The 12052-nt window shown below is 38.8% G+C and overlaps 1 protein-coding gene across 2 annotated transcripts in view; it reads right to left on the bottom strand.

The window, feature by feature from the left end:
• Positions 1-12052, bottom strand: part of MCC (MCC regulator of Wnt signaling pathway) — a 183506-nt gene that overhangs the window by 34484 nt on the left and 136970 nt on the right. For both annotated transcript variants that reach the window (XM_054653346.2, XM_054653347.2), the window contains 3 exons: positions 9512-9718; positions 771-917; positions 383-472 (listed from right to left, as the gene is read on the bottom strand). In XM_054653346.2, coding sequence (XP_054509321.2) covers positions 383-472; positions 771-917; positions 9512-9718 — 444 coding nt within the window. The remainder of the gene's footprint in view (positions 1-382; positions 473-770; positions 918-9511; positions 9719-12052) is intronic.

The raw sequence follows: 12052 nt of genomic DNA, 5'->3' as shown, positions 1-12052 counted from the left end.
CAAAGGGTTAGAGCCAAGTTCTTCAGTAAAAGAAATATTAACACACAGTAACAACAGCGTTATTGATTTACACTGGCATTTCAAAAGCAGATTCCAGTACACTGTTGAAGGTTGTGAAATGAAACTGAAGAGTCTTCCTGAAGAATATTTTGGTGGAACTGACTTCAAAATTTTCCTCTTGAATTCACTCATGAGAATGACTTCTAGCCACTTGTTTTCAGAAAATGAGATCTTAATACTGGGTGAAATATTCTTTGTTGATGTATTTTGCTCAAACTAGCTTTTAAAGTGTTTTCAGATAGTCCACATTAATAATTTTATTCAGAAAACAATGCTTTTATTGGAACATGGATCATGCAAGAACACAGTTCTTAGTCCTTACCCCTATGCTGCTGATTTCTGATCCTAAGACAGGTCTATCAGATGATGAAGACTCTGATCTTGTCTTTGACAACTTCACTCTTTCAGCAATCTGCAAGTCAGAATGCTGCACAGGTTACACAGCAGCCCATGCCCCATTAAGATCACACAAACCCCATCTATTCTGTAGTTATACTTGCAAAGCTGAAGCAAACTACTAGAGAACTGAGCCCCGAGTTGTAACTGGGAGAACTACAATCAATAATGTTTCATTCCTTTCCACGGCTCAAGTTCACAGACCTGCTCAGGACTCCCCTAAACATCTCCCAATTAATCCCATGCTTGCAGAGCACAAAATGAAGTCTGCTTTTTCGAGGTCAGGAGAAGGGTTACAAACACACAAACCCCACCTTGGCGATGGGGATGTCGTTGCTGCTGCTGCTGGTGCTCAGCTCTCCTGTGCTGGGGTTGATGGGGCGGTTGGCAGGAGTAAGGCGGCTCGGGCTGGACGGGCCCGTGGCCTGCACACTCTGCAAGCGAGTCTGCAGCTCCCGAACCTGCAACAAAACATAACACTCTGATTTTTCCTCTTTTATGGTCTAAACAGTCTGGAGATTTTCTCATTGTCTAGCCAAGTCTAATTGCTTCTGGCTTCAGTACAGAAGTTACATTTTTGTACTGTGGTGGCTGCGAAGTTTTCATGTGGGGAGCAGATGAGTGGAGGTTATTTTTAAATCCCACTGCTATCAGTTTTTTAAAATATGTGCAATGTGGAAATATGCAGAATACTGTAGAATAAGTACTCAAAGTTTCAGCTATACTATAGGTATAGAAATTATTCTCTTTGGGGTAAAGCTAAAGCTCCAGCCTAAAATGATGACGGCTATACAAATCAAATTGTAATCCTCCTGTTAATGGAAAACTCCAGTGCTGAAAAAAACTCTTGACATAAATAAATCACATGATGACTTGGTCATATTTAAAGGTTAAAGAAATTCAAACATTAATCATGCTTTGAAACTACAGTCAACTAAAACTACCATTTAGTGAGTAATGTATAGACAAAAAAAAAAAAAACAGTAAAGTACTCAACAAACAGTCTGCAAAAGCTCTCTGTAAGCATACCCTGCAAATACTGCATGGTCCTCATAACACACTTCTTGCAGAACTGATGTCAAAAGATTTTCAGTTTAAAGGTTAAAAAAAAAAAGAAAGGTCTGCAGGAGCCAAACTGTAGCTGTGCTAAAGATTAGAGTGTTTACCTTGGAATAATTCTTAACAGACAAGGAATAAATGGTCTGCTTAAGACAACAGTTATGACACAAGGTGAAGTGACAGAGCTCATTTTTCCCACAGATCTCAAACAGAGTGTGAGGTGGGAGAACGTGAAGGAAACCATCTAAAGAGGAAATTCCCCTGAACACAGTTGTCCTTCAATACACAGGTTTCTATGTGATTTTGTTGGAACAGTCCCTCTACAAAACTGAACTTGTGAAATTTTATCAGAAGTCCAGTCAAGTAAAGTTCAGCCCATTTGATATCTCCCCTTGTATGAAGCATGAAATGCAACTGTGATTCATACTGTCTAAAGAAAGGTAGGATTTTATACTAAATACATTTATACAAAGACTAAGAAAGCTGAAATCTCTTAGTCAAAAGCCCCCAGAATTAAAGTTGCATCAAAGCTTAGACTTTCTTAGGTGTAGGTGCATCTGGACAGTGTTAATCAATCTCTGCTTGAAGCAGCAGCAGCAGTCATGTTCTCTGTACAACAGATGCTTCAACCTACTGCAGAGAGGAAAGAGTTCAAGTTGGAATGCTCTCCAGTCACCAAGGCAGTATTTTATGCCTCCTACAATCTTCAATAGCCTGCTCCTATTTCCTGAAGAGTATCCCTGCCTCTCCCCGCTCTGTTGTATGCAAACTGAAGGAAGAGTGCCTGCACACTTAGTGTCAAAAGAATTTTTAGGTAATTACAAATTACAAAAAAACAAAAAACAGTCTGTGTGCTTTACATAACATGGTATTTTTAAAACGCCATAGGTGGCAATAATAAAAACACATGAAGTCACACTGCACTTTTGAGTTCCCTGTTCAGTTGTGGACAAGCTCTACACCTTGAACAAAACAATTCTGAACAACTAAAGTACACAAAACCTCAAATCAAATCCCCCAATGTTAAAAGTAACATACTGAAAAATTATATGGGTGCTTGACCCAGAATTATGTATCATAAATGCAATTATCTCATGAAGTTAACTGAGCAGAGTGTATGAAAGGGACATCCATAGCACGTGTCTTCTACATATTTGCAGCTGAGGCCTTCTTTGTTCATACAAACATATTTAGCTTCAACACGGGTATAGCTGCAAACATGGGTATAATGCAAACCTTAAGGAAAAAAATGCTCTCTTGGTGCAAACCAATAATTTCAGCCTGCTGATATGCATAAACCTGAAATAAACCATGCATGCATATTTTTGGTTGCAGATGTGGAGCAAACAGTGCAGACAGGATTTGTACTTTGGCATTGACACTGAGAAAAAAAAAAACCAGCAACCCAAAAACTTCATTAAGTAATTGACATTTATTACTATTTCTTTCAACCCAGGCGGTTCCAAATTAAATTCTCCAAGAGCTGAAGTTACAGCACTGTTTAAAAGCAAACAAATAGGAAGACTGTTTGGATATATTCTTTATAAAATAAAACCACAGCCTCCATGTCCAGCTTAAAAATTGCTAAAATATTCACCTATTCTCAGAAGCCAGTCCTGTATCACACAAACCTTTAATGCAGATAGGTTTCCTTTATTCTGTGTTTTCTTACTGTGAAGTAACTATTGGCCAGGATTACAAAGCTAATTATTCATACAAATCTGTAAAACAACACTGGCAACAGAAGGAGAAATTATCACAGCTAATAGTGTAGTAAGGTAAAGCTTTGCTCAGGAAAGCACTTCTAGAAGAAAACTCAGAGCACAGCACAGTTATTAATCTGTGCAACTCACTGCCTTAATATTGTGACATAGAAGCAACCACAAAAAGAAGCTGCCTGCTTATCTGTCATTCTTGGTGTATTTACTAAGTCAGGCCTTCATTTATGAAATTACATGCTGAACTGACTGCTATAAATAACTGCACTAATTTTAGCAACACCAAGTACCAGATGCTAATTCTGAGCAGGATAACAGGGTGAGTTTGTCTTAGTGGTAAAATCACACATCTCACAATTCACACATTCACCAAGCATCTCACAGCTGGACTGCCCATCTACCACACTGCACAGAGACACATTAGGTAACTATTTCTGGTCACCAAAACCTGCATTTTAAATAGAGGAGTATGCAACATCTCTTCAGAAAGCACTTTTCCACACTGGTAGCTATTCTACAGAAAAAATAAAGAATTACCAAAGAAGGGAAAAAATACCCCAAACCCAAACCAGAGTTTGGTGAATGCACAGGTTATGAAAAGACTGGTTTTAAAAGCAGGATTAAAAATTGTCTGATTCCCTGTGTCAAGTCTTTAGCATCATAACCAATGTAATATAAATTACTTTGAAGATTAACACATAGAATGAAGGTAAACTGCAGTACTGCACATGAGACACAATAAACACTTGGAAATGGGAGAGAGAGGAAGGAAGGGAATATCTTACAGGAAATTGATGACAAAATTGGCAAAATGCAATGGGTAAAGACAAGTATAGAAACAAACCCAAAAAAGTTACATTTTAAGACAGAAATAGTGTGGATTTCTGAGTTTGGGAAGAGGAATAACCAGGAAGGATTTAAAGAAAAATTTCTTAAGTCCTCACATCACACTACTTTAAAAACAGAAATATGCAGAAGGGTATAAAAATTGCCATAAACTCCTGAAGCACTAAAATGAAGTGGAAATTGTCTGGCAAGCAGATCTTACTATGTGGTCAAAAAGAAAAAAAATGAGTTGAGAATGAAGGGCAAAAGGAGAAATCCAGGGAAATGTCAGTGAAATCCAGAAAAAAATATAGGGAAAGATCTTCCAAATGATTGAAGGAAGTCCAAGAAATTACAAAAGTAAAGAAGTGTTGGAACCCTGCAAAGAGCAGGTGCATTAAGTGAGACACAAAGCATCAGAACCATTAGGCTTCAGAGCAATGGACAGCCTAGATTCAAAAGAAAGGTCAGGTGTAAACAGATGTTCTCAAGTTATTAATATGAACAAAAGTAACTCGCAGTGTCACCTATTAATATTTGATGTTATGCAATTGAACCAACTGTTGAGCTGCATTTCTAATTTTTTTCCTTTGAATGCTGAGAATTGGAATAGGAAATACTGAAAAATTAAAGGTAATTTCTGACCACCTTAAGAACTAAATAAAAAGAAAGGAAGTAGAAGAGAAAAGGGGCAGACACACTATAGCAATGTTCAATTTATGAAAGACTTGATAAGCTATTAACAGGCATCACAGACATGTCTGCTCAAATGCATCATGGGCTACAGAAAAATATTTCATTGGAATATTCTCATTATTTGTAACCATGACTCTGAGAAGCATGTTTTTAGTCTTTTTATTTTGCACATGCATAGTGACAACTACATGATTCATTAACATATCCTAAATAAAACACCACGGCTCCGAACTGCCTGTTTCTGTCACTGATTTCCACATTCAAAGGACACCTGCTGCCTTTGTTTCTAAACCTGTTTCAAATGAGAGATATGCCTGTGATTCTTTTCCTTCTACCCTACTTGTGACCTGTTTCATCATACAGTACCTTTGAACCCTTCAAGTAACAGCTCTTTTCCCCCTCAGCATTTTAATGCTGCTTCATTTCCTTTCCCCTGTTACACAGAGGAGGAAGACGAAGTACAACAAACTACAAGGAGTGAACTTCTCCTACTTTCTAATTTATTCATGCATACTGCAGATCTGTGGAGGAGAAGATGCCAAATGAAACACCAGTGTAACAATCTGAGCTGCTCTGAAGGTTTTTTTCCAGCCAAAAAAATGCCTTGCCTTTCATTTAGTCCTAGTGTTGATCATTTTCAGCCAGATAATTTTCTGCCTTTCCTATATCATGAGCACCAGAGTAAACAAAGTTTGCTGAGCTCCTATGTACTGTCTTTTGGGATCAACTGAGTATGGTAAAGAAATCTTTCCTTGTATCTATAAGGTGAATTAAACACTGAGTATTTGCATGTAAGTTTGGAATCAGAACTAAAACTCTACTTTGTTGACACCCAAGAGGAGATACTGCTGCATAAGCAAATACCATGCTAGTGAAGGATACAGAGAATGGAAATAGCTTTGGGCTGCTACCTCAGGTTTCTGGTGCTCACCAAGAGACAAAGCAGACAGAATAGCTCCAGGGTCACTATAAGCTGTGCAAGCAGATAATAATCTCTAAGGGCCCATAATGTATCAGTGATGCATCAGTAATGCAATCAGTAATGCAATCTGGAACAATACCTTCTGATCCCAACAGGAATGACTACAAAACAGAGTCCAGCAGATCCTGCCAGCTTTGTGTCATCTGAGAACAGTGTGGGCCCAAGAACACCTGCAATGCCAAGGATCAGAGTCCTGCTGTGGCATGGGTAGGTTTCAACTGTTCACAAGAACCACATATTTTAGGAGAGCCCTCTGCTCAAATCAAAGTTCTCTGGAGTGGGGAATGTGGGCAGCTGATAGCATCACACATAAAATGCTAATTTTCTACTACTCCACAGACTATGTTTTCATTAGGTCTTAGCTGAAGACAGCTAATGAAGTCGTTTTGTTCTGGTCAGTTTGGTGATTTCAGCTGAGTTTGGAGAAGGTACAGAAAAACCTTCACAACCAGAAGCATGGGATTAACTGAACAAGCTGACATATGGCTCATGCAGAACAGATTTAACAGACTTCCAGAGCTGGAACTGCCTTTTCATTTCAGACTTAGTTCTTCAGAACACCCTCAGGGAAGCCTGAATGCTGCCCACACCCACTGCCTTTTATGCCAAACAACTCCTTAAGACTGTTCTGAGGTACCACTCATCTGACAACTTCTATGGTCAGTAATTAAAACCCACAATTTTTACTTTACCGTCAGGATGGAGTTTATATGCTGTTTCACTGCTGCTCATCTGAATCCCCTGCTGAATACAAGGACTTTTGTGTAAGAACAGAAATATTACTTTTTCTTCTACTACTTAAGCCTGTTACTCTGTGTAGCAGTTGTAAATAGTGCTGACCTGATTACAGCCTTATTCTCATGTAATAATAACCATCCCACTGACTGGTACAGAAGTTCCCCACCATCTTATCTGTATTACTGGATAATTCAGGATTATGGTCAGCAATGTGTAAGCAGTTTCTAGGGCACTGACCAGCCTGGATCTAAATGGATTTTATTTTTAATGCAGCAAAATAATGCAGAGGTAAAATAAACCTCTGCATTATGAAATTAGCTGTTACACTGAGACAACCTACAGAAGTAAGCATTTACCTCACTCGCTAATGACCTGTGAGAAACAAACTCTGAATGTATGTTGTTTCTTAGCTCCTGTTCCAGAGAGCAGCTCAATCTGTTAACTGAGCTCAGTAAATTAAATTAAATCTCCAACAAGCCTGAGAAAAATGTATTGAAAGCACTCTGCTTGATTGCACACATTGGTCTGAAGGAACAGACCTATTGATCTGGTCAACTTCAAGCTTGTTCACTTCACCCAATTTAATTTGAGAAGGACAATAACTAAATTTTAGTTTAGATCTCCTTTCCCACTCTCCAGGGAAATAATTTGAAGTGACTTTTGAGTTCAGGTGGCACATAGAAAATATTTCATAGGTCAAAGAAAACATTTATTTTGTTGCCACTATGGACATGAAGCTACATTAAAAATGCAAATATGGTCTCCAGTGCAACAATTACATAGTGTGCAGACAGGGTCATATGTCACAAACTAACTTCTCTGGTGGGGGTAATAAATCAGTTGTTCTGCATGAAAAGGATGATATTAATTACCATATTTCAGTAAAGTCCTCTGAAGTTACAAACAACTGAAACAAGCTGATGACCTTAATTCTGCTTCCATCAGAGATACCTCCATAATAGAGAACTGGAACTGCTGGCAGCCAGACAAAACATAGCAGAATTGTGAAAAGATGCTAAGGCTGGCTCTAGAATTAATGCAGCTGTGTTAACTTGGCTTTTTCTGCTTTCCTTTGGATACAATCCTAATGAAATGATCCTGGTTTTAACAGTTATCCTTGCATAGTCATGCATTTCATTATACAAAGATAACTTTAATATTTTAAAGTTCCATTTAGAAAGTAGTACTCCTTACTGTTTCTTCAGAACCACAATCATCCTGTGTCTTGGACACCACAGAGTCCAACTTATGGCCTCATACAGCTATAAGTGTTTTGTGTTATTCTGTTCTTGCTCCAGTTTTGTCCCTGAGTTTAGAGAGCCGTTGCTCCCATTTTTATTTTCTTTCTCTAGCATTTGTAAAGAGAAAACAAATTAGGAATTTGTTTTGCCATGCTGAACAGGACAAGTCCCTACTCTACAGACAACGACCATTTCTTTGACCATTGTCTACATCATTTTCTGCCAATTTAAACTGCACTTTTAAGAGATAAAAATGACATATAACATTCCAAATCAGATCTCACCATTTTTTATACAGTTTTTCCAAGCCCTACTGAAAATAACTTCTCTGGTACCTCAGAGGACTCAATTTGCTACTATGGCTCAGCCATGCTGATACTTGAGGGTACTACACCAATTCCTTCCCCTTTTCTGTTTCTCAACTGAGGAGCTCCTGGATGTCAGCATTAATTCTTGTTACCATTCTTTTAAGCCCTTTAACTTGCATGCCGTACTTCTCAAAACAGAAATCTTTTTGTATACTCAAGCCACTTATCTTTCTCTTGTTTGATATCTCAGTATTGATCTGGGTCACCTGGAGTGTCAATAATTGCATTTGTGTAAGCAAATTTCTCAAGCACACACTTCAACTCTCAGCCTGATTGTGTTGATGTCCACCCCCTCAGTTTGGCAAGAACCCAGCCAGTCCATAAATGCAACTTCTGTAGCTCAAAGGGTAGTACTGCCTCCACTAAAAAAAATTGTCATTATCAGTTCAAAAATTTCAGGACTGAAAACAACCCATGGTATATAGTAAGACAAAAATTCACAAAGGAAAAGTTGAAGTGATCTTGCTTTATATGATATGAGATTACTATTCTTGCCTCATCACACATGCCTTTTTAGTGTTAGGAGAGGACAGGGAGTTTTGAAAAGGTAATTTGAGTCTTCATACCTGAAGATTGCAAATCTCACATGATGTAGGCTCATGCTATAATGGCACAGTCACTGCAGAGCAATATTAGTTTAGAACAGCAAAAAAAGCTAATCTGGTGCCAACTGGTAAAGAGTAATACTCGCAATAGTTTACCATGATATGGTGGTCTGAATTGTCATTTAGACTGAACACAAACTTGAAACTGCCTGTTTTAAAAATAAAAGAACTTCTACCTAAACAAAACTCTGCAAATTTACCAGGTACAAAGTTAACAAATTTTAAAAGTAACTAAGATTGAGGTCACATTCTCTTGGATCTTTCATATTTTTTGTGAAGAATCTTCCCCCCCTTTTTTTTTCTCACTTTGGACTCCACACAAAGCACAAAGCCTTCATCTGACCTTAAAGTATCATAAAATGTAGACAGGGAAGCAGGACTTGGCTGGAACTACTCATTGTTCAGTATGAGAATTACTGCCCACTGACAGGAGTCCTGCTCTTTTTCTTTCTCCTAATCACAAATTGAATTTCCATCAAAAACAAAGAAATATTTGTTGTTTACAGGAAAAAATAGCCTCACAGGAAAATTCACTAGATGAACATCTGCTTTCTCTATATCCAAGTTACGTATGCTTCCTTTAAGATGAGTATCAGTTTTTCTAATTTCTGAAATCAGGCTGTTGTGCACGCTGGCTGTTTTTCACAAACTCTTTTTCAATTATGTTCAGTTCTGTCCTAGTTTTGTCATTTGTACACCCCAGCTTTGAAAGCAAAAAGCCCTCCAACCAGCACAGGAAGTGAGATTAAAGATAGGCCTGTTCTGGTGACAAAACCACACAGGTTGGAGGAAGAAGAAGGCGTCATCTGTACAGCAGCCTTACCCTTCTACGCAGCCTGTCCCTCTCCTCACGGACAGCGTTCATGGTGGCCTTGGTCCTGTTGAGCTCCTCCTCTTTGCTGCACAACATGGCTGTGAGGCTCTCATTCTCTTCCCGCAGGCCAGCCAGCTCCTTCTCCCACCGAGACCTCTCCTCAGAAAGGTTTGGATAAAGGTCACGTCCCAGCACTCCCTCAATCTCCTCCACAGTCTGCAAAAACACAGTCATTAACAAACAGAAAGGGCCAAAGACAACTGAGCAGGATTAATGGGCAGATTGAACAGAAATATGTGTTAACAGGCAACTCTACACCTCATACATACACCCCCAGCCTCTCAACACCATTAGTTTGCTTCTTTTGTTTGCTAAGTAATATCAAACCAAATTATTAGTTATTTTCTTTGACAGTTTGACCATTTCATTAAAACATTTCATACTGACAAACACCAAAGCAGATAAATACATGCAAATACAACATGTCACCTGTGAATGACAGCAATCCTGGTAGTTTAATCTCAGAATACTTTAGAACAAATCAATAACTCCTTGTCATGGGTGAGCACTGTACTAATTGTTTCCCTGCTGAGTAACAGGCAGAAATGAGCAGCCAGTGAATGTGCATGGCATAGGGCCTTATTTATTGCTAGACTAATGTCACAAAAGGGCAATAAAAAGAGTGGGAGAGGATTGAAAGAGGGTTCTTCTTTCCCATGTCCCTGAGTATGTTCCTTCCTTGAGGTGACAGCAGAATAAAAGAACAACTCTGGCCTTGACTAGTCTTACAGGGGATGTTACAGCCTTTCTACTATCTAAAAAAAGCTGGGTTTCTCTGGGACACAATGGTATCCAGCACTTCCTGTCCCACCTCTGTCCTCAGAGCTGTGTAGACACTGCTCAGTTCAAGGGAGATTTCACGAGCCACAAGCTTCCAGTGGGGAAAACTGAACTACGAGCACCCACCACCAGCAAGGGAATACTGCCATGACTGAACTGACTGTCGGGCTGCCCACTAACATGCTGAAACACAGCATAACAGTGTATGCTGTGCCTATGCTCCATGTCTAACTATGGAAGATATCTGCAACCATCAAAACCACTCCAAATGTTGTCCATAAGCTTTTAATCTCCCTGAAAACAGTGTGCATTGAAATGATGGGAAGAAACATGGAAAATAAAAGAATATATGACATCACTGGTAATGCAGAAAGTTTCATTTAATTGGCTAATCCAAAAACAAGTTATAGCTAAAGCCTATACTTTTACATCTAATATAGAAGATAACTGATGCACCAAGGTTAACAATAATCTATTTAGTTGCTTTATTCAAAAGAACATTTATATTCTGATCTGTCCCTTCCAATTCAGCATATTCTAGGAATCTATGATTCTATATATTACTGAATAATTACTGCTTTGTTTACTTCTTCAAATTGGGAGGGACCAAAATAACCAACTAGACTACAGCTGAAGATAATAAGCCTAGCTGGAGACACTTTTTTTTTCCCTGCAATAAATCTTACCAGTGTTTTCAGCATTGTCTGACTTTGAGGTATCAATGAAATTTTTTATTATTTGTTCGGTTTATCTTTTTGAATTGTATTTCATGTCTCTCTTACATAAAAGTGCAATACATTTTAGAGCCACAATTATGAAACTCTATTGACAGAGTATCAGAGTATCTACACTGTAATTCTGCTTACAGATTTGGCAGGAAATTGAAATTACTTTTCTGAAAAAGCAAAGGCTTGCAACATCCCTGTGAGGTGAAAGAAGCCGCAAGTCTCCCTTGTATTAGCTTCACTTGGACCCACAGGTCTCAAATTATAACCAGGTAAATTATTTCAACAGAGCATGAGGATGAGTTCAAGATCTGAATAAGCACAGGGTGGTTAATCTCACAATGTAAAGAGAAGCTCTGTAATGGCAGGAGCATCCTCTTTTGATGATGCCAGCTTTATTTAAACAGTGCCTCTCTGTTGCTGATTTGTCCTCTCCCTTCTTCCCCCACCCCACCCTTGCAGTTCCCCTGATGTTTTCTCACCTCTCTAACGGGTAGTTCTGCTGCTGACTCCTTCCTCCCCATTCCCCATGCTCCAGTGTTGCTATTTTCCCAACCCCCTCCCCCCCTTCCTAGACCACTGCTTCTCTCTGGTATCCAATATGCTACCAACCGTCCTCCATGGAAAGTAAAACATAAACACTCCACACAGATATAGCTATGTAAAATAATGCTGATTAGTTTTCTTCAAAGCAGCATTACAGAGCAGTTTTATCTGGTGTGCTGCTGCACAGCAGACAATTCAGGTATAATTTCACGGAGTATGGGATTGAATTACAATGTCATGTTCTGAGCAAAGGGCAGCAGGATGTCATATCATGGTAATTCCAGTCTTGTTGCAGCCACTGCCATCAGTGCTCTCTGCCTTATTTTCTTTACAAGAAGTGTTGTGTTACAGATGAGATATCAGATTAAATCAGCAAGTATCAGGTTTAAAAGACACTAAAGCAGTACTTCTTCCCATGGTGTAACTCAATGGCAGAATT

Source organism: Agelaius phoeniceus, chromosome Z, assembly GCF_051311805.1.
Source record: "Agelaius phoeniceus isolate bAgePho1 chromosome Z, bAgePho1.hap1, whole genome shotgun sequence".
Taxonomy (NCBI): domain Eukaryota; kingdom Metazoa; phylum Chordata; class Aves; order Passeriformes; family Icteridae; genus Agelaius; species Agelaius phoeniceus.
The sequence above is the reverse complement of the archived record's forward strand: the minus strand, read 5'-3'. Positions and strand labels throughout refer to the sequence as shown.